At 37.4% G+C, this 27,071-nt stretch overlaps 3 protein-coding genes across 4 annotated transcripts; 1 reads left to right on the top strand and 2 right to left on the bottom strand.

Annotated features, from left to right (window-relative positions):
* Positions 1-1,942: 1,942 nt before the first annotated feature.
* Positions 1,943-5,571, top strand: nfyba (nuclear transcription factor Y, beta a). Of its 2 annotated transcripts, none has more exons than XM_079868158.1 (7): positions 1,943-2,016; positions 2,745-2,838; positions 2,939-3,072; positions 3,303-3,500; positions 4,521-4,599; positions 4,801-4,880; positions 4,996-5,571. In XM_079868158.1, the coding sequence occupies exons 2-7, from the start codon at positions 2,745-2,747 to the stop codon at positions 5,026-5,028; spliced, it is 618 nt and encodes a 205-aa protein (XP_079724284.1). In that variant the 5' UTR covers positions 1,943-2,016; the 3' UTR covers positions 5,029-5,571. The 2 variants fall into 2 exon arrangements, with proteins under 2 accessions (XP_079724284.1, XP_079724285.1); XM_079868159.1 differs by having other exon boundaries at positions 2,004-2,174.
* A 1,381-nt stretch (positions 5,572-6,952) lies between these two features.
* hcfc2 (host cell factor C2) lies at positions 6,953-13,553 on the bottom strand. The gene is made up of 15 exons (XM_079868155.1): positions 13,244-13,553; positions 12,781-12,929; positions 12,255-12,415; positions 11,957-12,165; positions 11,780-11,864; positions 11,294-11,400; positions 10,977-11,204; positions 10,700-10,903; positions 9,793-9,848; positions 9,638-9,704; positions 9,406-9,437; positions 9,172-9,312; positions 8,896-9,081; positions 8,529-8,820; positions 6,953-7,531 (listed from the first exon to the last, which is right to left on the bottom strand). The coding sequence occupies exons 1-15, from the start codon at positions 13,401-13,403 to the stop codon at positions 7,452-7,454; spliced, it is 2,157 nt and encodes a 718-aa protein (XP_079724281.1). The 5' UTR covers positions 13,404-13,553; the 3' UTR covers positions 6,953-7,451.
* A 7,050-nt stretch (positions 13,554-20,603) lies between these two features.
* avpr1ab (arginine vasopressin receptor 1Ab) lies at positions 20,604-24,098 on the bottom strand. Its single transcript, XM_079868157.1, has 2 exons — positions 22,917-24,098; positions 20,604-21,644 (listed from the first exon to the last, which is right to left on the bottom strand). Exons 1-2 carry the CDS (start codon positions 23,782-23,784, stop codon positions 21,259-21,261), a joined length of 1,254 nt encoding a protein of 417 aa, XP_079724283.1. The 5' UTR covers positions 23,785-24,098; the 3' UTR covers positions 20,604-21,258.
* Between the last annotated feature and the right edge of the window lie 2,973 nt (positions 24,099-27,071).

The following is a 27,071-nucleotide window of genomic DNA, read 5'->3' as shown; positions in this document are numbered from 1 at the left end:
GGAGAAGCCCCGCCCCCTCTGAATGAGCGCGCCCACGCTTTCATCTTTGTTTCCATTTAACCAATCCTTTCACACATTTCCTCTCGCTTTTTATGAGTTTTCAAAGTTGAAACTTGTTTGTATTCATCAGCAGTTAAGTAAAGAGGTCACAAGTGTATTATGTTGCTTTATAAATTTAGGCAGAATTGCAATTAAACTTAAGGTTTGTATTCAGTGGTTTGACATTTGTACAGTACTAAACACCATTATATCTCAAACTAAAGTCTGTCACTGAATGGCGTGTTTATTGCATAAGTGAATGAGTGGAAAAGTGTCAAATTTCTCATAGTACCTATAGCCTACTTATTATTTCTATTGTAAATCTGATTCAAACAAAGCAATCATTTATTTATTTATTTGTATGTGTTTTTGTTGTTTATGAAAGTCATTGCATGGCATTTTAGATGAAAGTTATGGTAGCTTTATAATAATAATTATTCTTATAAATATTATTATTACTAACTATTAATTAATTGTATGTTGTATTGCTATTATTATTAGTAATACCCTACTAAAATGTATACATTTTATTTTTTTTAGATATAACTACATATATAGCCTACATAAATAAAATAAAATTGTAATAAAATGACAAGAAATTAAAAATAAACAAGAGCAAGTTCATCAGAGCAGGAAACTACTGGCCTAAAAAATCCCAATCTACATTCAGACTGTGGTCAGGTTGGTGGGAAATGTTTCCAAATGTGCATAAATAATGCAGAAGCTGGAAAGACCAGAAGAAGAAGAAACAAGTAGCCCAATACATATCACCAGACAAAAAGCCATAAATCAACACACTGCATAAAATAAAATGGAAACCCAGATACAGAAACCCCGCAGCTAACTGAATTTTAACCTGCTATACAGTTAGATTATAAACAGTGCTGAGTCGATGCCCCCCTGTGCTGAAGCGTGGACACAACACAAAGACAATCACAATCACAGAAATGACTTTTGAGACTTAGAGAGGAAACTAATCAATGATAAGAACTGAAATCCTAATGCAATGTTAATTATTTATTAATGACATTGTTGCATGCATAGATGTTCTACATAATCTTCCTAAGTTTCTTGGTTGGGTGCAGAAGATTTTGTAGCAAAACCCAAATTGAAAATTAAGTCTTAATTTATATGGATATAAACTGCCACAACATTTCCTCCCTTAATAAGCAGTCTCTAATATCATTATGCATTCAAGGTCCACAGCATTCAGTGCTGAGTGAAGCAGAAACGTTTAAAATTCATGAGTGATTTTGCATTCTGGACCTGCTTATTATGGCAGTTTCTGAGGTGTCCATTCCCAAGAGGGAATTAGGCCAGAACTAACTGCAAGGTCATGTGTTGGTGTCCTCTGAGGGGAGTTTTTACTGTACAGCTAAAAATGACTACATAAAATGAATGGAAACCCCTGTTATTTGTGGCCAGTTATTTGTGGATTTTGCCACAAAAACGATTAGCGTTTATTTAGTCTACTTTTTTATTTACTTCACTGTGCATGGGGTTTTTAAATCATATGTGCATAATTCAGTCATGAAGAAAGAAGTAAAAAGAAATGGAGCAATTAAATGCAGAAAAAAGGAAAGTTTTCATAGTTGATAAGATAAGACTGAATTTGAAATTCACCTCATTCGGTGTCTTTGTCAAATTGAGCTCTAGCATCTTTACCTGAGACCTGCAAATATGATTTACTCCTATTTAGACCTACATAAAATTAAATTATAATTATCCACATGTATACAGGCCTACAGTGAGCATGAATCTTATCATATCATCAAACCAAATAAAGAAAATAAAAAACGTTTTTAAGATTACATTTAGTTAAATGCAGCCAAATGCACTGGATTCTGTAGCTTTAATTCACAATCTCCTCAGCGCGCCCCCTGGTGACCGACATACACGCGTGCACAAGCGCGGGCACAAACTGTCTCGCGCAGACCCATTTCCGTCCAATCAAGTTGCAGCGCGAGCTCGAGTCAGGTTTGTATTTGTGGCTCTGGTCAAATGATCCGCTTCAGCGATAATTCTCGCGTTTAACGGGTAGAAAGGGATGTTACCGGCAGGCGTTTACAGGTTTTACCGGGCCGAAGGAGCAGTTAAATGCAGGAAGTGTTGAAAGAATGAATGTTTGAGGATGGGTAAGGGATTATTTGAGTGGAGAGATGGAGGCTAAATGCACGCGAGGCCCCGAAGCCACATTCAACCACATTTAATAAACAGCAAGTTTATTTATAAAAGAAGACAGTTAGTTTCTGGTTAAAGTATCCAAATGGTTCACAAATTAGCTATTTCTTCCTGTTAAATGCGTGTAATTAGTTAGCTTGAGCTGGTGTGATGCTAACCTGCTAGCTGACTATCAAAACAAAGGGTTGCTAGAGATGCATACAAATAATTATATGACCATTTATTGATTATATTAATAACATATCCACAGCCACGTTGCACACATTTATTCTATAATAGTATATTTCGTAAATGTATATTATTATTATATGTATTTGTAAATATTTAATATGCTATAATGCTTTAACCCTATGTGTGCTATTCATTATTATATTTTTTTGTAATAATAATATTTTTTCATCATACTCTGGGGAGTTATTTAGATGTTTTTTTTTTCCCGGGCCATGAGTGTATTCTTGCCCATTATGAAGCTGTAATTGTAATAAATGTTTTAACAACCCTCATTATCGTCTTTGTTTTTTCAGATGGACGGAGACAGCAGTACCACAGATACTACTCAGTTAGGAATAACTGGAGAGTATATGACCGGAGGGACATATGTCTTACAGACCCAGGATGGTGAGGACATGGAAATCATTCACCTGTGTTAAATGTAATTAAGAAAACATTTATTATGAGATAAGAATCAGCATGTTTATTGTACATTGTGTGTGTGCAGATGATGGGGATGAAAGTTTTAATGACCATGAGGATGGCAACGGAAGCAAAGACAACTTCCGAGAGCAAGACATTTACCTTCCCATCGCTAATGTCGCCCGTATCATGAAGAATGCCATCCCACAGACTGGAAAGGTAGTTGCTCATTCTGTATTTTGTGTATTGTGCATCTTACACTGTTCTCATGTTATTGGAAAACCTATAAAATATCAGGGAGTTTTAACTCGTGAAAAAAAAAAAAAAGGACTATGGAAAAAAAGGCGGAATGAAACGAGAGTTGCGTATATCCAAGAGATATACGTCTTTTTGAGTGTCCTAAACTTAAATACAAGTAAAGGCCTTTTATCAACTCTTTTTAATCTCAGATAGCCAAGGATGCAAAAGAGTGTGTGCAGGAGTGTGTAAGCGAGTTCATCAGCTTCATCACATCTGAGGCCAGCGAGAGATGCCATCAAGAGAAACGCAAGACCATTAATGGAGAGGACATCCTGTTTGCCATGTCCACTCTGGGTTTTGACATGTACGTGGAGCCGCTTAAACTCTACCTGCAGAAGTTCAGAGAGGTATTCTTCACTCACTCGCATATATATGCACACACCAGTTTAACTAGATCATGGCCTAAAAATATGAATGTCCATCCATATTGATACTTTGCAGTCACGTGACTACCACGGATACCTGGCGGGCAACAAACGGGTATTTTCAACGTTGAGTCCTGTAGTTCCAGGACTTTCTAGTAGCTATCAAGTCTGTTAGCGAGCTAGCTGCATAACTATGGACTAGGAAAGGTAGCTAAATTGTGTAAAGCAGACACTTTTTTTAAGATAATCGAGCAGTAATAATTCCTCCGTAAATAATCTAGCTCTACTGTTGGGTCATCTCTGGTTCTCATTGAACATCATAGATATCGCAAACCTCAAAACAACCTATCACACACTTTTGTTGTTGTTAGCAAAAGACGACAGCTGTTACTGTCTACTGTCTATGGTTACTGTGCGTTCACACCGCCACCGGCGAGAGCGTCAAAGTGCCCGGAAGTCATTCATTTTCAATGAATTTTGCCGCTCTCGCCGGCGGCGGTGTGAACGTACAGTTAGTCTAGCTTAGACTCATAACACAAACAGCTGACTTGCCGAACTAGCTGGTGAATACTGGTGGTGTTGATTGACAAAACTACAGTAACTTAAAGACACGATTAATTACATTATCATACACCCATTGTATTCAAACAAATGTTGAAATTACCTTTGATGGTAATTTGCACAGACGTGTGTATACTGTGAAGGTTGCTTATCTCATCTGCGGTTAGTGCATCCAATTGCACAACAACTATCTGGCATGTCGTTTACACCTCAAAACACCAACTTTTGTATAGTAAAACTGGCGACCCTTGATTAGTTTACTGGGTTTCGTTGCTGGAGAACGACGTTCTTGCCAGCCAGCCAGTACTTGTGACGTCACGTGCAAAGTATCAATAAAGAATTGTAGAGAACATATCTTTGAGTAATACCTGCATGTGTCATCATAAATGTCATTTTTAGAGCACAAATTGTGGTTGGAAGTAACATGCTCATGTTTCCAAGGCAATGAAGGGTGAGAAAGGCATCACTCCGGTTACAGTCAGCGAAGGCCTTGGTGAAGAACTAACAGATGACACCTTCAGTAAGTTCAAACCTTTTCATTTAGCTTATTTTATGCATATAGCTGTGTTTCCCTTCAGTGCTGACATACGAGACATCCAAACTCTTTAGCAAGTGCCTTGTTCAGAAAATTGTATGTCATCAAAACATACCATACCCTTTATTTATAGCTATTGGTGTTTTAAAATCATGATGAATTAATATTTTAACTTTTAACTTGCAGCCGGTCAGTTGCCTGCAGGACTGATCACTGCAGATGGCCAGCAACAGAACGTGATGGTATACACCACCTCATACCAGCAGGTTAGTATGTAAACCAGCCCATATTAGCCCACAGATTTATGGCTGAAGAGTAGACAGGCTGGAGGTTTTAGTTATGCTCATTATTTAAACCGTCTCTCTTTTTCTACTCCTTTAGATCCCTGGCGTTCAGCAAATACAATTCTCATGACTGAAGAACAGGCCGACTATATCTAGTGGCCTGTCCAGTGTCCAGACAGACTTATCTCTTGCCTTGCAAAGTTTTCAGGTCAGTGCTGGAAGACCAAGAGATGCCTGGTTACCAGAGCAGGAACAAAAGTGCCTGTTGCCAGGAGGCTGATTTGATCTTAAATGATGTCTTGTAATTAATTCAGTATTATATTTAGGCCAGTGTGTTTTGATTGGTCTGCTTGGTACAGGCCACACCAAATTGTGAGGGTTTTTTTTTTTTTGGTTCCTATTTGGTATTTAATAAGTTTTAAAGTTTGAGATGGGGCAGTGGGAAGACAAGGCCATATTGTCCATTTGCATTCCCACAAGTAAGGGAATTCTAATTTGATGTCATTTGATCTTAAATAACCTCATTAATTAACATTGTTATGCTGATTCTTTGAATAAAAATGTGATCTGTCTTTGTTTGAATGTTGTTCAGCATGTCTTTAAAAAAAGTAATTAATTTTTTTTTATATATTTAAAAAAAAACATTTATAGAAAATAAAAACTGGTCAAGATCAAAATTCATTTGAATGTATGATTTTTATTGCAATGCCCTTTTTAGTAAACTTTAGCCTATACAAAAAAGACTATTATGAGAATGTGGCAAAAACTATGAGCTATATTTGACTGACATGTTGTGGAACAAATATAAAACAAACAGAAAACAGTCAGTTCAAAATGAATGGAAAATGTGTTTAAAAATGGTCAAAAACTTTCTCAGATGTTTATTTTGCCATCGAGAAAGGGCACTAGGTGTTCCTGAGAATGCACAAATAGGAAGTGAATATGTACATGTCTGTAAATGAAGAAATAGCGCTGTCTGTGGCATTTTCTAGATTAGTGAAATGCTAATGGAACATTAATACAGATATAATCTCCAATGTTCAACTGCATATGCAATTGTATAAATGGGATATTAAAAAGCCCCCAGAAGACTGATTATATTAATCGCACTTGGTAAATAAAGTAGACGTATTAATATGTATAATTCATTAATGCACTGAATATTTATATACCCAAACTTTTTTTTTTGGCAAAATGTAGGATTGACTGTGTTTTCGTGATGTTAACAAAACTTGATCATTGCCTGAATTATTCTATATAAAAGGTACACTATAACTTTTTTGTTCAAAATCAACAACGTTTAGACAAAGTCAATGCATCCGCAAGTCTTCTTTTAAAACATGTTTTTTTCTTACCCTGATTCACTGTTAAGCCTATTATAAGTGTTTATATTTTAGACCCGTCTGGATGGTTTTCGCTGGGAATTGCGTCACTCGCCCGTGTGTCTCATCAGATGCGTAAATGGAGAAAAGCTGCTCCGGCTACTTTGATGCCTGTATGATGTGTGAGTAGTATAGGTTAGTTGTCACAACGAGTGAGAAAGGTTGACACGGAGCAGCTAAATCTCCAACCACCGGGGAATCACCCGTTTAAAACAAACGGCGAACAGAATGTGCCAGAGCTCATAATAAAACAAGAGCATTTCGGGTATGGCGAGAACTGAGGGATTTGAAATGCAAAAGCGACATGGAGACGGTGTTTGTATTACTCGGGTGAGTAGGTGATTTTGTTGAACAGATAAATTGTCATATGTAGCTTTCTAAAAAGAGTTGTTAAGCATTATCTATTGTGGAGGGTCATTTCTGGTTAAATAAACAAACTGGTTATGAACAGTAGGATAACCACATTCACAGTCATGCAGAGCCGAAGCACAACCAATACATTGTTCTTCCGCAAAATGCATAGTTTTTTTTTTAACTGCTAGAGGGTTAGAAGTTACATTGTGTACCTTTAAATTGCACTGTTTTTATGTATAATGATAAAGGAAAGGGGAAATGTTTTCTCCAGCTATTCAATAAAATTCTGTTTAGAGTAAGAATTGAATGGCTTTTATAAAAAAAGGAAGAAATCAAAGCTCTGGGGGAGCTGTTCATGTTCAAACTGCTAGCAATTACGCAGTTCTTAAAAATATACGGACCTATTTTAAAGAAGGTACAAAACGCATCTTAATATATGGGGATGTAGCTCATTTTCCACTAAGGGTTGATCAAATCTTGCTCACAAAAAGCAGATTAGGTATTTCAAGAGAGAGAGAGAAAAAAGTGTTGCCAGTGGCTACAACCGTTTAATAAAACTATATTTATGAACTCAGTATAAAAAGTGTTAAAAGTAAAATGTACACGATTTAACACTGATAATGGATATTATTTAACTAAAACTCTTACAGTGTAAACAATGCCATGATATTAAAAGTCAATCAAAGCAGTGGACTGAGATCACTTTCGGTCACTAAATGGGCTATATTAAAATGGCCTTGTGTAATGATAGAGAGTAAAATGCAGTCCTGAAGTATTAGAGCTTTGGCTGTCAGTGCGATCCAGCAGGGGTGAGAGTTCATCTGCAGGTGGTGTCAGGCTCTGCCGCTGGAGCGCTGGAGTCTGCCTGCGTCACTGAGGACTTCAGTTTACTCGTGTCTGCAGGACGACACAAGCAGCTGTTAGGACTGGACTGGATGTTGCATTTGACAAGGACACATTAAATCCATCAAATGTTACAGTAAAGACATTTATAATGTTATAAAAGTTTACTATATCAAATAAATACTGTTCTTTCGAACCTATTCATCAAAGAATCCTAAAAAAAATTGCATCACCACAACAGTTTTCAACATTAACTGCATATTAGAATGATTTCTGAAGGATCATGTGACACATGCTGAAAATTCAGCTTTGCCAATACAAGAATAAATTACTTTTTAATGTGTATTAAAATAGAAAAGTTATTTTTATACTGTAATATTTTACAATATTACTGTTTGTACTGTATTTTGATCAAATAAATGCACCCTTGCCGAGCATAAGAGACAACAGTGCCATATTAAAGGTAAGTTGGCTGTAAGTTTGTGTTGTCGACATGTCGAGAAGAAGCTGCGATTCCACTTCACAGGATGAGAACTCAAGCTGGAATTGATACGGAAAAAAACTACGGCATTGTTACTGTTTGCCTAGGAAGCTCCGGAGCTGAAATTCAGATATAGTAATAGGCGTTTTGTTTCTGACACAAAATGTAAGTGATAGACCAATCACAACAGACTGGGTCATCTAACCAATCAGAGCAGAATAGGCTCACGGAAAAGAGGGATTTAGAGAGACTGAATCTTTGAACAAATCGGTTTCAGACGATTTGAGAAATGAGGAGATGTGCAGTGTATACTATGAGAAAATTGTTTTTTTGTTTGTTTTTTACCTTGGATGCATGTAAACCTATTGTAGAAGACCTCCAAAACAAAACTAGGAACTTTTAAAACAGCATAATAGGGGCACTTTAAAACCCCACGAAACTGAATTGGTTATACATTTAAAACCCAAATGCTATTTGGTGATTCTATAGGAAATTCTTCAACATGGGGGAAAATCATGCAAGTCATGTCATGTGATGAGGACGCACTCATGAGTCAAAGCTCTTGCACACCTTGCAGCCAGCGGATCTGAGTGGCGGGACCGTAGCCCTGCTCGTTCTTGGCAGCGATTCGGAAGACGACGGCAGGCCGTGCCGAGCAGTCGATGTGTGCGTTGCTCAGCTGGGCTTCACTGACTGTGCAGGAAGTCTTGATACCGCGGTAGATTCGGATGAAGGCCAGCTCCCCGGGTCGCTCCGCACTGTTCCCTCGACTCTTCCTCACAGCAAGGTACATTGAATACTCCAATATCTTCCCGGACAGAGAGGTGGGAGGCTCCCAGGTGATGTGCACAGAGTCAGAGTCCTGAAATGATGATATAGCATCTAAACAACTTTGAACACAAAATGTTTTTGTCATCACTGAGAAGAATGATTGTACCTTGGTGATTTTCACAGCAGACGGAGCCCCGGGAAATCCAGGCTGGCAGGTTTTAAACTCGCTGACGGGACTGAAGTCGCCCAGGCCACGGCTGTTCAGTCCGGCCACCCTGAACTTGTATGTGACTCCTGAGGCCAGTTCCTGCTTCTCCTGACCCGCGAAACTATGAGGACCCGGCAACTTCCACTGTCAGACGGAAAACACCGGTGACGTAAAAAAACACACTGACACAAAACTGGAAACCGTTACACTTAGGTGTGTGTACTGCAGACGAACCTCACTGTCAGATGAGTTTCGGGAAGACAGGATTGAGGCCATGTCACCATTCTCAGAGGGCAGGAAGTAGTGTGTAACCTCACAATACAGTGTTTTAAACACACCCACATCAAACCACTCAGACTCCTTTGTAATCTCAGACTGTCAGGGCACAGAGGGGAAATGTGTGAGTGTGTTTTTAGGAGCTTTATACGCATGCTCAAACAGATACAGAGACACAACGTAACACTCTACCTGTTGGGATGGTATTGAAGAGGTTTCTCGTTCTGTGAATGAGAATATAAACAGTAAGTGAGGGAAATGTCACGGAAACACCTTTTTGATCTTTGATTATGCACATTAAATATTCATCATCAGGTATATGTATTTAACTATATGTACTAAACCACAGAAAGGCCAAAAGTAAAAATGCAAGAGTGGGAAAGAAACATGCATATTATACCAGAAGCAGTTTTCGCTTTTCTACCTTTGTCCCCTGTTGGTCGAATGTCTGATCCATCCTCACTCGTTCCTTCTGGCCTCAAAAGGCTTTCCTGAAATGAGAAAGGGGCCTCTGAGATTTATATATAGATATACATATAGATTATATATATAGATTCCACTAAAATGCAGATATCTGACCTGTGATGAAGATTCTCTCTCTCCTTTAACTTTGACAGCTGCACTTGGCTGGAAGTCTAGACAGATGAAAGAAAAGAAAATTAATTTAAATAAATAAAAATATTTAATATACACAGGGTTCTTGCACCTTTTCCAAAGTCAAACTCAAGCATTTAAGGTGCATTTTGACACTTTTCCAGCACCTTACAGCCGTGGTAAATTACATATTTACACACATATACGTACTTCTTCATCACATTAAGTAAGATGTTGCATATGAAGAACTCCATAGCATTGTTCAGATATACTTCTTTTGATATTTTATTTTAAAATAGTTTTAATTACTAGTTAAAGTTACTTAATTGCAATGGGTGTAATTTTTATTTATATTTTATATATCATTATAACATATAAAATATAAGTTTAAAAAAATATATTTGGCAGCATAATTTAAAAAAAATAATTTTGACAATTTTAAATAGAAAAATAAAAAAACCTGAATAAAACAAAATGGTAGAAATAAAAGTGCAGCACATGCAATGGCTGTGGTAACTTTAACAATTAAAAGGATACTATGACAAATATATTGCGTTCCTTATTCAAACTGATTTTTTCTTCAATGAATATATGATTGACCTGAAGAATAAAAGCTGTGTCATATACTTGAATATTTATATGAGCAATATCACGCTCATAGCCATGTGAAATGGCTCTATATCAATGTGAAAAGATTCTTTAATCAATAAAATTAAACACTATTTTGTTATATAGCCTATTGTCTTTCAGTAATTCAAGCACTTTTCAAGTACCTTTTCATAAATATGTCTGTTTTTTAAGGGTTTTCCAAGACTTAAAGTTTCAAAAAGTCTTTTACTTCAAGCACTTTAAGCACCTTGTACGAACCCTGTGAGTGTTTATGTTGTTTTACCTTTTTGTATAGGCTCCTTTCTGTCTCCTGGGTCTGGTGGAGGAGTTGTTGTGGACTGTGGTTCAACTGAAGCAGAATGAGGAGACGTGACCGGCTGCACTTGAAGCAAGTAACACTCGGCTGCAGGCAGGGGCCGCCAGGCGACATGCAGAATACTGATTGTAGACTTCACAAGAAACACCGCACCAGGAGTGGAAGGCCTCTCTACGCACACAAACGACACAAATGTTCACTGAAACGTCCAAAAGTGTACTTTGTAACGACAATGATGGCTCACCTGTTTCTAGGTACCACAGATCTTTGCAGCAGACCTGGTAGTTATTGAACTTTTTGTATCCATCTCGCCCGCTCCAGACATATAAACGAGTGCCGACGGTTACTGCGCAGTGCCCAGCTCGTGCTTTGGGCCAGTGTGCACTGCTCTCTTCCTGTTCCACCGACTGTACGCCTGAAGCCAATCCCTGCTGGTGTTCTTCCAGTGTCAGGTTATGCCATGTCAGTGTGTCTACAGTACAAGCAAGTACAAGTACTTATTATTGAAGCAATTTCTGAGATTATCTAAGTGCAGGATTGTTGTAATATTCTTGATCATACCAAGGTTTAGTATGGAAAGGGAGTTGGTGCAGATCCACTTGACTCCATCAGCAGCGAGAGTCTCTTCAGCCTCTCCGACGGGAACCCATCCTCCAAACACATACAACCTACAATGAAGAAGATACAGAACTTGAGGAAAAATAAAGACAGTGGGAGGTAAGATAATGGTTGCCAAAACTAGACTTTGGCATAGCCGTTCTGGCTGAACATCATCATCTCTGAACATCTTGAATTTGTTGAAAAGTGAATTTGAGAGAGGAAAGGGACAATAGAGCTGTTCAGTCATGACACCAATATCTAGGCTAACCCAGGAGGCTAATGGGTTTTTAGCATAGCGGTTTTGTAGAAGAGCCTTGCATTTTGCCTTACCTTACAATATAAATTACACTGAGTCACATCTCAAACCATTGTGACATGACATGAAAATGCTAATTATCTTTCTGGTTTTAGGTCTTTAAAGCAAATCTAAACCGTCTGTCACATTACTTGTTTCCGATCACATTGGAGGTGTGCAGACTCCTGGGTAGTGGTGGTTCCCCTCTGGTTGGAGGCAATGACCAAGTCATAGTCTCTGAAATAATTAAGACATTAGCTTGAACCAAATGAACTATTATATAAAGAGATACAGGACATATTATTTCTTGAATATGAATAAGGCCTTACCAATGTCTAACTGCCACAAGTCATTCAGTCTGTGCCCACACATGCCCCCAAATATGTAGAGTTTTGGGGCACTGCCACCCTTGCCACAGTATATCACAGAACTATGGGATTCCCTCGCTGACGGGCCTCCACCTTTTGTTTCAGGAATGTTCCAGCCTTTAACCCCGGATTGGGCCTGCAGCTCCAGCTCGTAGAAGTCATCTAAATACCTGCATAGAGACACAAATATACAACATCCATTGTAAGTATGTATGCGTTTTTGAGTTTGGCATGAATATTCACATATAAATATGCACACCGTGGTATATTTCCATTTGGGTCTTCGCTGTCATTGGCCATTCCACCCAAAAGGTAGCACTTATTAGCATGAAGAGTGAAGCTGTGGCCAATTCGTGGGCATGGAGGTGATGCGTTCCTCGGTGGGCGGGGCTTCAGTTTCTTCCACAGCCATCGACTGGCCTGAGAGAAGAGATTTGAAATCAGGGCCCTCCTAAAACCATGCCCTACTATCATAAACTATTAATGCTTTAAAGATGCAGTAAGTGATTTCTGATAAACGCTGTTGAAAGTGGATAGGACCGAGCATCGAAACACACTTGTAGCCAATCAGCAGTAAGGGGAGTGTCTACTCATGAGGGGGGAGGGGCCTGTGTTGTATAGCGTGTTTGTGAATTTGTGGGTGGGGCTATCAAGATAGGGGTGTGATCCTTTTGGGAAGGGGCGTGTTTGTTTTGGGGATTTCAAATATCAACAGCGTTTCTCAGAAATCGCTTACTGCACCTTTCATTTACGTGTGACTACATTATGATGGCACAAGTGCTCACCTGCAGTTCATAGAGACTGTTGGTATACTGGCCGTATTCAACCATTCCTCCAAACACCAGGATACGTGTGCCTTCACAAGCGAAGCCATGAGCGGCACAGCCAGGTGGGATATCACCTCTCACTGCTGGTAGGAACCACTGCTTGGTCACTAAAATATAAGGTTTATAACTTGCATTAATAAGTTTCAATATGTGTAAAAAAGTTTTTAACTATTTTAATGTACATAAACCAATCAGCATTAAAACTGAATATGTAAACATAATCAAAGTTTAGAGGCATTTCTAACTATTTTAATGTATATTAACCAAAAATGTGTTACAGTAATCCAGTGCATTCATTGCTGGGAATTATAAGTCACGTCTAAATATGAATATGGCAATATGCATGTATTTCGTTGTTTTTAACAGTGCATTGACTGTACTATGTAGCATTAATGCAGTTGGTGTTTATCTAGTGCCCTACCAGAGTTATAAACATGCAGATTGGTCGCTATTCCCTCGTTTCCACCTCCAAACACAACCACCAGCTCTCGTATGGCCACGGCCCGGTGCCCATGCCTCGCTCTCGGAACCGGTCCAGCGTAAGACCGCACTCTTTTCCATAGAGGACCCTTGTTAATCATAATGGGTTATCGGTATTTTTTTCATGTAATTTTAATTTTGCACATGCACAATTGCATTGCAGTAAAAGACTGACTACATGCAAACAGTTCGTAGCATTTCCCCGTGCGTGAAAACTGGTCTGTGATTGGCTTGACGTAGGTCACGTGATCAAAAGGCGGCGTATTCTCGACCAATCAGAGCCGTTTGTGGTTCTTAGGCTCCTCACGTTTTTTTTACAAATACAAAATAAGCGCCCCGGGGACAGTAAAATTACAGTAAAATACAGAAAAAAATGAATACGACAGATGCATATCATGAGAAAACTATTATTTGAATGAGTATTGTACACTGTAAAATAAATTAATAAAACGAACCTTCTACTATGTAATCTTCTATGATAGCATAACATATCTCTCCATATCTATCCAAGATTATAGCGTAGTCATGGAGAAATTATTACATTTTAAACGTTTAAATACAATATAGCCTATTTATGATGCATTATAACATGAATATTCTTTTTATTGTAAGTATAATTGTTTAAATCGAATAATTATTGTGAATGAGCAACAGGTAGGGTATTGATTTTAAAATTTGAACAATGCTAATATGGTAGCTTTTACTGTCCTTCATCTTTACTTTTTTATCCAACAAGTTTTATCTGAACTTCATGAACTGTGTTTAAGCTGTAATATCTTAGGTGAAACCTAGAGGTCAGTAAAAGTCTACTCTAGGCTATATGGGGATTTGTGGTTTTCAGACAAGGCATAGCAAATGAGGAATGATTTTACAAACATGCCATAAACGCTAGACGTTATGGATCATAGGTTTAGAGAAAGCTATTCGTACAGAAAAACAATTTTATCTTTAATAAAACCAAAAGACCCTTTTTTGCCTGAGGAAAGTTTGACTGTGACGACGTTGAGTGTTTATGTGCAAGGTTAAGGCAGTTCATGTTAAGGTTCTCCTTCCCAAACGATTTTCCCTGGGACATGCAGATGTGGTTGTGCACATGCAAAAGCACATTTGAGACCCTTTAAATGTTTTACATTTAAATGGCATTTACATGGGGGTGCAAGAAGACAACTAGCTGTTCCATGATGTGATAGGCCTATATTGTTATGAGAAATAAGAAATATATTACAACATTTTATAGGCTACCTTCAGAGTTAAGAAAACATCGAGACTAAGTTTTTTTAGTGACATATGGTTTGGCTGTCGTAATTGAAAAACGGCTTCATGCTGTGTCGATATGAAAAATGAAATTGAAAAAGAACAATGGATTAGTGCGGTAATTAGACAGCTCTTCTCTGAAGTGATGACAGTTTACCTCTCCTGCACTGATTTTAGAATGATGAAGAGAGATGTAACAGCAGGTCCTTATAGCTATTTCTTGTTGTTTTGAATGAAAATGAGAGCTATCTCAGAAGTGTATGGGTCATTGACGAATAAGGTTTTTAAAAGTGTAAAAAAATAGAATGGAGATATAACTATATTTGAAACCATTTTTTAGTTTACTTAGTTTTTTTAGTTTAAGATTTTGTGGTTTGTACAATCAATTAAGACTGTTTTGTGTCATTTTTTACAATAGAACAAATTTAACCAAAAAAGTCATTCGGTTTAACCACTGATTTGAAAGTTAAAAACTGATTTGACATTGATGTTGAGATAGTATATAGTGTGTACCACAGAAGAAATATTAAAACAAATTATCACTGATCTCATAAATGTAATCATTTATTGGACTACTCTAAACACTCCAACATATTCAAGTAAAACATTGCACAGGGAAAGGAGAAAAGGGGAAATGTAAAATAAAGAGCCTTATCTGCTTTATATTTGTATTATTGTAGTTCCTTTAGATATTAAAAACAATATTATTCCATTTAAATATTTACTATATCGGTTTTACCGAATGACCTTTTGACACTTCAAAATCTTTAAAATACCTATGTAGTAAAATATAATTAAAACCTTTTGGATTCAGTAAACGAGATCAAGTTGTACTACCTTACATACTTTGGATGTCATATATTTGTTTTTTTTATTATTATTAAGGCCTTTGGACAAAAAAAATTACCCGTCACGTCATTGACCCGTATATGAATGACAATGAAGGAACAGATGAAATAAGTGACAAATGTAGGCTAGCATGTAAACTGTTCTTGAATAGCCTAATATTGAATTACTAGTGATATATTAGTGTCGGCAACTCAGCTGAAAAGGAATGGATGGTTACACAATATTCCAGAGAGTGCTGGGAGTCTGTGGAAAAATAAACAAGGAGATGGCTATTCTTATTTTAAAAGTAGGAGAAAGTATGTCACTTGCGAGGGGTTCCGGAGAGAGAAAGGAATGGAGCGAGGGATGCCGGAAGAGAGGAATTGTTAAATAGTTTAAACGTCATTTATACAGTTTGTTCTTGTCCACTGATTTGATTGGGTGTACCGAGCACTGGGAAGTTTCACTGTTTCACTTCTCAGTATTCACTTTCCAGTTTTATAGTTGACGCCATTGTATAGGCTAACTCAATCATTTTCATGACAGAGCAAAAATTGAACGATTAAGTTTCTGCTGCTCTCTTGAGGTTGAAATTATTGTTAAAAATGATAATAATTTACATATACAGAGCGGTTATGATCAAAATATCATTAATGATCATAATAATACTTATATTTCTGTTCTATGTTGTTGAAAACATTACGTTGTTTCAACGCACAGATCTTGTAAAAATTTCAACGTTGATTTAGAAGTGTTTTTGTTCAACTTTTTCAAACATTTAGCATTAAACGTTATTTCAACGTTGTTTCAACGTTGAAACGACAACTGACATTATTTCAACCATATTTCAACGTTGAAGATCGGTCATGTGCCGGCTGGGTTGGATGACCGTGTTGGGTCTAAAAATGTCTGTTGCTCAAGACTGACCTCTTGCAATGTTGCAATACACTTTTAAAAATGTATTGTGATCAATGGTTCCACGAAGAACCTTTTACATCCATTGCAAAAAAGGTTCTTTATAGGCTTCTTGTAAACAAATATTGTTGGTTTACCTTAAAATTAAGTTACCTGGTTGCCTTAAAATTCTGAGTTTGTTGAAATTAAAAATTTGAGTTAATACAATGGAGATTGGTTTCATAAATAGAAACTAAACATTTTATATGAACCATGTTAAAGTTGATTTGACAAAAAAGTTTTTTGTTTTTTTTAAGTGAGGGTTCTTTAGATAATTAAAATATTCGTTAAAATGGTTCTTTGGCATTGCTGCAAAAAAAAAAAAAACCCTTTTGGTTCCTTTATTTTTAAGAGTGTATTTTTGTGTTTTGGCTAAATTGCATTTCATGAACAATAATGAGGGGAAGCATGTTGAGTGGGAGAGATATGGAGATGTGAGGTGAAGAAGATGCAGACAGCTGGAGAGGAAGGCATGACAAGGGACGTATGAGAATTACGGATACAGTATAGAGTAGACATTGAACTCTGCGGGAAGTCGTCACTCTGCATAATGTAAGTTGTTCTATTTTGGATTCCTCCCCCATTAACTGTAAGCTTAACTTCCTGTCTCAAACAATGCACTTTCCTTCCTGGCAACCTCTCAAAATAATTTAACATATTGTTTAGGTTTGAGCCAAGCTAGAACAACAAACTGATAAAATTAAAAATGAGTAAAGTTCTTTGATGTCCTTGAAACACTCGTGTTGTGTTTGTGTCTATGGGACAATGCATGGTTCACCATTGAAAATGAAGTGCTGAACACATTTATGTTTATTTTTATGAAGTAAAACATTTGCTGTGTTCATTTATAGCATGTCAGAGATGCTTAAACCTGAATATTCCTTTAAAGCTCCAGTCCTTGATCAAATGTGTATCAGAATAGACAGCTATCAATGTGCAGAGAGAAAGTTGCATCATACTTCACCTGAACTAATATAACATGTCTTTGTCTTTCAGGAGCATGTGAGGACAAGCGAGTCGCTGCAAACCCAATTACACCCACAAACTGCCATCACTGACAGACCTGGTAACATGAGAAAACTAGTGTGAGTGTGTGTGTGTGTTTGAAGAGAAGGTGACAAATGAAAGAAAATGATGAAAAGGCTTCCTTCACTCTATAATTAAAGGTGATGGGAACATTCAGGGTTTTCACTGCAATGCCATGAATGAATGATTTTTGGTTCCTCAAATAACTTTTCCGAGGTTCTTCATGGAACCATTCGTGCCAAAAATGAACATTTAACTTTCAGATTGTGGGTCATGTGGTTTAAGAGTCTAAGATAAGCCTTGGATCTACTTTAGAACCTTCTAGATCTAATTTGGAAAAAGCGTGACCAGGCAGAGTGAACCTCTAAATTCTGTATATACATGTTTTAGCCTACTTGATGAGACTATAAGTGCACTGTGAAATTTACTGTTAAAACATCAAGGTTGTTAGAACGTTACAGGAAGAACAAAGGTTTTACAGAATGAACTTACGGAATTAACTTATATTTACAGTAAAAAATATATATATTTATTTTACTAATATACCACTGAAATCTCCTTTGTACCTTTATAATGTACTGACAACCACCATAAAAACAAAGGTGGTGGTAATGAGAAAGCAACATTATGAATCACAACTGAGTTTAATATGAGAATGTGCACAGGATCATGCAGACAAATGCAAAACATTATCAAATATTAATTTAGCAACATAAGATGTAACACGAAACATTAATGTACATAGCTAACTGACAACAAATAACTATTATTTAAATGATAAATCGTCAAATGTGATGTCACATTTAACCAAATGATCAAATACCTGTAAATTAAATGTTCTTTTTCTCTTCCAAAACTGTAAATTTAACTGTTTTCTTTTGTAAAATTACATTAAATGCCCTGTTAGATTTTATTACAGTTATTCACCATAGTAAGGAAACTTTGTAGGTTTTGTACTTTTTTACAATGTGATAATGTATATCCCGGCGTGATTTATTTGTGTGTGTGTGTGTGTGTGTGCACCACCTGTTTTGATGGAACCTCCCTCCTGGCTCTTTTTATATTTTTAATGTCTTTCAAAATCCACATGGCCCTTGCCGTTATTAGATTTGCTGCCTAAAAAACAACGAACCTTTCCTGTTTGACTCATTGACAAGGCAGGCTTTACCCGTCAGCAACATTTAGTTTAAAAGATGAGCCTAACATTACCTATCAATTGGGTTACAATCCTATAATAAAACGCTGATTGCTTTCCAGTAGTGTTCAGATCCAAAGATGAATCCCGCATTATGTGACGAGATCGTTCGAATCCCGGCTTAGCCGGAACATACCTGTTGATAAGACTCAGATTGGGAGATTGGAGCCACTTGGGTTTTCATTTTACGCAGATAAGAGAAAGCTGTGGGAGATGATGGGAGTTTAAATGTAAACCGCACTGAGATTGAAGCAGATGTAAAGGATCAACCTTTCACATGCATAGTGGTGCGTTATGCCAGATTTTCTCACACTCACACATCAGTGGCCCCAAAATACCTAAAACACACTTAAAATGTCATTGCATTAGATGACATCAATCCAAGTGACATTTATTTTAAATAAAGATAGCATAAGCACATTTTTGTAGCAGATGCTTTTAAGCACATTGATTATGAACATCGCATGCAATTTATTAAGCAAAACATTTCATAAAAAGACTTTTGTTATATTGTAGTGAAACAATAATGGAAGTTCACTCTGCTAGTATCCTGGTTAAGCTTCCAAATAAAGCAGCCAAGGTTCCACAAAGGAGTTTTTACAGCGATGCCAAAGAAGAACCAAGGACCAGTGAAAAGTCATTTTTCATAGTGTGAAGAACATTTTAATAGTCTAAAGAACTTGTTTTTCCCACCATAAAAAACTCAATGGAAAGTTTTTATGGATGTTAAAGGTTCTTCATGCAACCATCAATGCCTATAAAGAACCTTTATTTTTAAGTGTGTGTGTGTGTGTGTGTGTGTGTGTGTGTGTGTGTGTGTGTGTGTGTGTGTCTGTGAACTTTAGAATAACTGACTTCATACATCCACGAAAAAGCACCTTGAGACCAGTTTGTAAAAAAAAAAAAAAAAAAAAAATCAATGCAATAATGACTCAGGAAAGTGAAGTTAGTTCAAAGTAAACCTATAGTGCACAACAGTTGGGTTCCAGAAGTAAAAAAAAAAAAAAAAGCTTTTTTGAACCTTTTCTCCATAAGGAAATTGATTTTTAACGATAATCTATAAACCTTTAAAGACAGACCTAGAGCTGAAAGGTTGTTAATCGATGGTATTTGTTTTTGTTGAAGCTCTTAGCCCACATTATTTCAACTTATTCTTAAAATAATCATGTTTAACAGCGGAATTCGTCATGAAAACTACATTATCCATGATCATAGGCTACATAAAATTCCACCAATCAGAGTCAAAACAAGCCAAAAGAGCTGCCAAAAGTGCATATTTTATTGCAATAAACTTATATAAAAGTGACTTATAATATATATATAAAATAAACATTTTTAAAAGAGTTTATATTTCTCCATCCCTTTTAACTCGATTATGCAGTTCGCAATGATTCATGGGATTGTAGTTCTTTCCCTCACTAAAGCCGTTAAGTTCACTTGTACCTTTGTTTTTGTTTTGTTTTTTGGTCAGATTTAATGCGTCAAATCAAAGATTGTAATCATATGATTTACCTCGTATTTGATTGACTTGGTTCACGGCTTAACACTTTTAAACAAAGACTTTTTTAAAACCCCTATTAGAGAAATGAATGGGGAGAAAAACACTTCCTGAACCAGCGCCGCTGAAAAAGTGGATGGGTGCTAATGCACTCTATGGGCAACATTTGGTTTCAGATGCCAATTGGTTTGATTATTTTGTTATGTAATGCAATAAAATTTGATACATTAGACGTTATTCAGTTATGTGGTGTAATTAAGGGCGAAAGAGATGTGTAATAAGAGAGTGTTCTGGTTGTGCATTATGCAGCCAAGATTGCAGACACTGGTTTCCGCTGTGGATAATTATTCCCACAACTCTCCGGGACAGTAAGAATAACTTAATTAAGTTTATATTTCATCGTTGTTTGATCTTAGTGTCATTATTACTAATAAAGTACATCTGAATGTGGAGGAGACCTGTCAATCAAGCATTTTTTCAGCCTGTCTGAATGTGTTAACCAAACAAGCATTGAAACTTGTGCACACACACACACACACACTCATAGACAGTTTGTAATTGGCATGTTTTATTTGCTTTTGTTGAGATTTTTATATATTTACATGAGATTTATTCTCTTTACATGTTTTTTGACACAACAAAAGTCTTTATATTTACAAAAACAGTTTGCCAAACACCAGACAAGCTCACACTTTGCTCAGTTAAAGATTGGCACGACCAATACAAGATACAGCTCAAGTTATACACCAGTGCTAATATCAAATTATATTTATTTGTCAGTCATAAAACTGACACATAAAAAGTACACACACTTACGATACACTCTTTTGCTCCCACCCAATCAAAAAGAGCTTTGTGTTATCAATGTAAACAAATAAGATGCACATCAGCCTAAGAAATGAAGCTGAGGTTCTCACCAATAAGTCACAGACTTTAGCCATAAAGGAAACACAACATAATGTGCAGTGAAATAAATGATTCATTTATAAGAATGAACACAACATTCCTCAGTAGATTCTCATTCATGGTATTATGAAATTATTCTCTCTTCCACCATGAATATTTAATGTTTTTAAGTAAGGAACTTATATACAAGCAGAAAATGAGCTGACTCGCACCACACCATTTGTATCTTTTGTAAATAAATCCTCATTATGTGTGATAAAATGGTTTTACTAGATATACTCTTTTATTTATGCATTTATTTTAATATCTCCATCCCATCAGGCTCCATAGGCACACTCTGACTTGATTTGCGCGAGAAATCAAGCTGCAAACACTGGCTGGATTTGCGGGAATAGTCTAACCCTACAGACTGACTGGACTTTCGGGAGTTGCACGGGTCTCTCCAAGAGTCGAACCCGTCTTTGGTCCGGGCGGCGGTCAGCTTGGACAGGAGGGTGTTCCTCCTGATGCTGCTCTCCGAGTCCTCTTTATGGAACGTGTTTTGGGGTTTGTTCCAGCAGGAGAAACAGCCTAAGAAGTCGTAGAGGAGGTGACCGCTGAAGAGCATGTAGATCCACGGGTTACAGCAGCTGTTGAGACTCGCCAGCAGGGCAGAGAGGGTCACTGCAGCATTCTCAGAATCTGAGAAGAAATAAGATGGAATAAAGATTTCGTCTGATAACTGGAAGGTTGCAGGTTTAGACCTTGCAAAAAGTTGATATACATTTACAAGTTTAGGAATTGTGATTGCAGGTTGAACTAATGTATTTTGTCATTTTTAATGTGTTTTTAATTTATTTTTTTTCCCTCTAGTTGAAGCACTAACATTGAACTGAAATCTGTTTTGACTCATATAATAATGAAATCTTGCACTGTAGTTTTGTGCAATCTGATTATGCATTTCTCATGAATAAAAGGTAGCTATCAATATGCCCTCTCAGACTTATGAACAAAATATTAGGTAATCAATAATTTTTTTCCTTTCATGGTGTACAATATTAGATTTATATAAGGAGCATTATGTAATGGTACAGTAAATAAACACTGATAATAATGAAAAAAAAAAAAAAAAACAGTAATACAAGCCCCTGTATCCTTTAATCTCAAAGGAATGCTAATGGAATTCCAAAAAGAACCCTCTGAGGGACAGATAAGATCTTCCTGGATAAACTGAAATTCTGAAAAATACACTGAAGCAAAATGCAGTATGATCTTATTTAGATAATTCTTATTGTTTGGTCTCATTAGGAGTGCTTCTTAATTTTTTATAGAAATACCATTAGGATTCCCATTAGTATGGAAAATGAACAACATGTATGCAATTATTTTTGGAGATGCTTGTAGTTACACTTGGTTCGTTTTGTGCCAGAATTAGGCTTTGAAAACCGAATTACACTTGAAAGGAAAAGGAATGATGCGCTTTAAAACCCTCAAAATGAAATCAAAGAAAAAGATAAGTGGGTCTTAAAAGCATATTGTTTTTGCTGTTGTTGTTTTACATATACATAAACATATTTAGGTTTAAAAAAAATTGTGACTACAACCGTTGTCCGAGTTACACAGAGTGCGCAAAATAAATATGTGTATGTTTTTCGCGAGGACGTCACGTAACCATATCAAGAGCTGCTCGATCCCCGTGCGTTTTGGACGGTAGCATACGTCGAAAAAACTTAAAGTTTGTCACTATTTGTAAGGCTTTTATAGAATTACACGACACATTTATCATAAAAAATTATTCACGTTTTGTTTAAACATCTTTAAAACATATGGCGCTAGGGGCGCAAAAAGGCGAACCTTAACCGCTCGCATCCAGAAAATTAAAAAACTAAAACTAAAAGTCTTCGAATAAATTTGTGGCTACACTTAAAATTGTGTTTAAATACATTGAATATGTGTGACCCTATGGTATCTTACCATCCCAGGGGAAGTTTTCATCCCAGACTGACCACATCTGCACGATGAAGAACGGAGCCCAGCACACAATGTACGCCAAAACAATCACGAATGTCATCTTCACAGTTCTTAGTTTGGCTCTTGAGATGATGGTGACGCTATTGACAGACGCCTTTCCAATCATCCCGTTCTTAGTGCTGTGTGGGGAGCCTCTCCTGGTCTTGCACTTGAAGTTCTTCCAGATACTGTGGCATATGAACCCGTAGCAGATCATGAGGATGACTACAGGGATGAGGAAGATGCCCACGGTGATCCAGGTGATGTAGGCTCGGATGCCCCACGGCTCGATGAAGTGTCCCCAGCAGTCATACACATCCGAGCCGTTGTGGATCTCGCTCAGGGAGAAGATAAAGTATTGAGGGGTGCTGAGCAACAGGCTGCAGAGCCAAGTGGACCCGATCATGATGTAGGCGCGCTGAGTGGGCTGCTGGAGGGTCTTCAGAGGGTGGCAGATGGCGATGTAGCGGTCCAGGGTCATCATCACCATCATATAAGTGGACGCGAACATCCCCAGGACCTGGAGATGCTTGACAATCCGGCAAAGAAAGTCTGGTCCGTAAAATCTGAAGGTAATCTCCCAGCACAGCTGTGGAAGTACCTGGAAGAAAGCAACCACCAGGTCCGCGAGACTCAGGTGCTTGATGAACAGGTGCATGCGCGAGCTCTTCTTCTTGGTGTTGTGCATGGCCAGCAGCACGCACAGATTTCCGATGACCGCCACGAGGAAGGTGACGCTCAAAACCGTGATCTCCATTTTGGCAACGTCTTCGTTCCTGCCGTACGGATCGGTGTCGTTGCTCGCCGCGATTTGGTGCGACGCGTTGTTCATGGTTGGATTTGGAAACGAACTGTGATTCCCATGCGTAAAAGCGCGTACGGGTATATGGAGATGCGCGCGCGCTACCCCATGGGTTTCATTACGCACGGACGCTTGTGCGTAAGAGGCAACCGATCGGGATCCCCACAGAGTCCCGAAGTGAGCACACTTAGACTGGGAAGGACCGATGCATTTAAGTTTCAGAGACACGGATCATATTCTGGTAGTCCACGTAACTGTGCCTCAATTGTGGTGATCTGACTCACAAATGCCATGAGGATTGTCTGATAAGTGCCGCATTCCTTAAATCCAGCCCCCATTGAAGAGGCTGGCAAGCTGAAGAGCCGCCTCTCTATCCTCAACTGCCCGCCCCAACAACATGAAAGCAACCTTAGCACCAGTAGATGTAAGTACGCGCGCTGCGCGCCCTAATTGGAACCAGTCGAGCGCGTTACGTTTCATTGTACGTTGACATAATAATCATATATGTCAAAGTCTTTACAAAGCCTTTTTATTCTAAGTTTTCATTTAGCTGTACAATCTGTAGTAATTATTATTAGCTTTGTAAAAATCAACAGGTGGTTTGCCATTTTGGAAATATAGTCTTGTTTTTCACTTGTGTTTTCAAGTGGGAACATTAATAAATTCTCTAATTTGAACATGTCATGTTCGAAATACAAATTTCATATAGTTAAGAAAAAATGCATTGAGCTTGTGGCACACACACTGATCTTGAACTAATGTCAGCTGGCAATCTTACAGGGACTTGTATAGTCAGAATTACAAGCATGCATGTGTATGAGAAAGCAAGAGACATTTGGATCCAATATAGTTATTGGCATTACTTGCATCTTGTGTTTATCAGTAACTGGCCAGAAAAAAGTGAGACACTACACAGCTCAGTCCTGTATTTAATTTGGATCCTTTTCATCCAAATTGTAGTGTAACCACCAAACAGTCCTTGAAAGGAACATATGGATACTGATACTGCACATTTTGTACAGTACACTGCTGTGATTGTGTAATATTATAAATTAAGCTTATTTTGTTGTCACATGATCTCACTGCATTACATGTTAATGCAGCAACAGACATCCATTATCATCAATGAAATATATATATGGAGTACAGTCAAATAATGAGTTTGAACTTATCTTAATATAGATTTTTAATTCAACGTCAGATAAATGTTCAGTTCACCTTGTTTATTTGTCGCTGACCTTTGGGGTCACAACTGAGCATTATATCTAGCCTGAGCATCAACGTGTGTGTCTAATAGAGAATGTGCATTTGTGTGTGTGAGCAAGAGAAAAGGAGTAAATAGAGAGCAAGGTGGGGTAAGTATTCAAACTGTAAAATACACTCTGATTTTGGTGTAAAATGCTTACAATACATAGCTAATTGCACATAAAAAAAATCAAATTTCGCAACTTGTACTAATCCATGTTATTTCAGCTGCAATGTTTTCAACAATGATGAAGCAACCAGTTTTCATGAGCCAGATGTGGTCACTTAGAGAGATGCGGACAAAGGTTTGTACACAATACTTAAATCTCACTTGTTATGCTTAAAAACTTATGGAAAATAAAGAGTTCAAAATCACATATTGTCTGAGTAGGTATGGCTACTACATTTGAACATGAATTTACTTTGCGACCATAAACAAGTCCGTTCTATAGAGTATGAATTTGGTAGAACGAAATTTGTGCCATATTTTTGGACTTTTTGCCATCCTGTTTTTCGCATACTTATATAGTAGGGAAGTATTCGATTTCAGATGCAGCATAAGTCTTATTATAATGACAGTGATTATGTCAGAATATCTCCAACTAAAGTCTGAGTGCAGTAAATGAGGAGCAGGTGCCTCATTACCCATGATTCACACAGCTATTTATGCAGTTATAATTATGAAGGATGTTTCTACATTTGTAAAACTTGGTGTAGGATTTACTAATTTAGAAAGTCCTAATACATGTCACATGCAGTTTAGAAAAACGGCAAGTAACACATTGAAATAAATGTGAAATTTTGAAGAAGAAAGACAGAAATAGCATTTTCTTGTAAAATGTACTCGAGTAATCTTTCTTGATTTTATTTACAACTTAATTTTTTTACAGCATAGATGCATTGTTGGTGTTGGTTGTGTTGGTTCTCTCATTTGGTAAAATGAAACAAAAATATTGATGACTCATCCTGCACACATTTTTGTCCAATCAAATTCTCTCTGGAATGAGAATGTCCGTCCCACTAATAAAACCTGCAACTGACTAGCAAGTAGCAAATAATGTTTTCAAAAGCATATTCGATACTTACCGTCCAAAATGTACTGTTTCAATAGGAAATAAAACATTTGTCAAGCCATTTCACTGGATTTTCACTGGAAGTGGGTATGAAAACATTCTGAAATATTTCTTGTCCTCTTATTCTGCAGATGCCGTGGAGGTTTGGTGGAAAAATAGGACAGTCGAAAGCTATGCTAAATTGCTATGCAGAGTTTTTTTTTACTTTGAACACTTGTACAGAGGCAGATTAACTAAAAGGTTTCTGCAGTTTTATGGCCTGGGGTAAGTGCCTTGAGCACTTGGTGGCAGTACAAATTGTGACGTTCAGAGGACGATTTAGGGTGTTTCCAGATAGGACAGGGATTGGAGACGTGTGGGAGTAAGTGTTTGTCTGTCTCGGATGCTGATGCTCTTTAGTCCCTTTCCCTTACGAGCCTTCATTATGGACAGATGAATTCAATAATTCTACATGACGCATCCATTGACTGCAATCACCACTGTGTCCTATGGGCCCTTAAAGGAGGCACATTTACATTTCTTCAATATAGGTGATGCTTTTATCCAAAGCAACCTACAAATGAGGAATACAACAGAGCAGGTCATCAAGTAACATAAGAAGTGCTGTAATAGAAAGTTCAAAGATTGTTCATCATGGGAATACAGGCTATAGAGATAAAATATATAGTGAATATATATGTCCGGTTCACACAGAACGCATTTGCTGTTAAAAGCGCTAGCGCAACAAAAGATATATGTTTTTAAGGCCACTATATACATGCATGTCAGAATTACTGTCCTCCCAAAAGTCATAAGTACTGAATATTTCACATAAATTGAAACAATGGGGGATATTCAAATTTGCTCAAGAATGTTTATTTATTTATCAGTGCTCATCTTGCTGGATCTGTCTGCTGCTTTTGACACATGCCACCAGATACTCATGTCAACCCTCATAACAAAGGGCATCTCAGGAACTGCTCTCCAGTGGTTGAAGTCTTCCCTCTCAGGTGGGTCCTT

The sequence above is a fragment of the Squalius cephalus genome (genome assembly GCF_949319135.1).
Source record: "Squalius cephalus genome assembly, chromosome: 4".
Lineage (NCBI taxonomy): Eukaryota > Metazoa > Chordata > Actinopteri > Cypriniformes > Leuciscidae > Squalius > Squalius cephalus.
Note: the sequence above shows the minus strand (reverse complement) of the source record. Positions and strands in the feature narration are given on the sequence as shown.

Coding starts and splice junctions, on each gene's coding strand:
- hcfc2 (XM_079868155.1), bottom strand. CDS start 13,403: ATGATTAACAAGGGTCCTCTATGGAAAAGAGTGCGGTCTTACGCTGGA. Junction 12,930..13,243: donor TCTGCATGTTTATAACTCTG/GTAGGGCACTAG, acceptor CTTATATTTTAG/TGACCAAGCAGTGGTTCCTA. Junction 11,401..11,779: donor TCCAATGTGATCGGAAACAA/GTAATGTGACAG, acceptor TCTTCATTGTAG/GTTGTATGTGTTTGGAGGAT.
- avpr1ab (XM_079868157.1), bottom strand. CDS start 23,784: ATGAACAACGCGTCGCACCAAATCGCGGCGAGCAACGACACCGATCCG. Junction 21,645..22,916: donor TGAAAACTTCCCCTGGGATG/GTAAGATACCAT, acceptor ATTTCTTCTCAG/ATTCTGAGAATGCTGCAGTG.
- nfyba (XM_079868158.1), top strand. CDS start 2,745: ATGGACGGAGACAGCAGTACCACAGATACTACTCAGTTAGGAATAACT. Junction 3,073..3,302: donor CCATCCCACAGACTGGAAAG/GTAGTTGCTCAT, acceptor TTTTAATCTCAG/ATAGCCAAGGATGCAAAAGA. Junction 4,600..4,800: donor ACTAACAGATGACACCTTCA/GTAAGTTCAAAC, acceptor TTTAACTTGCAG/CCGGTCAGTTGCCTGCAGGA.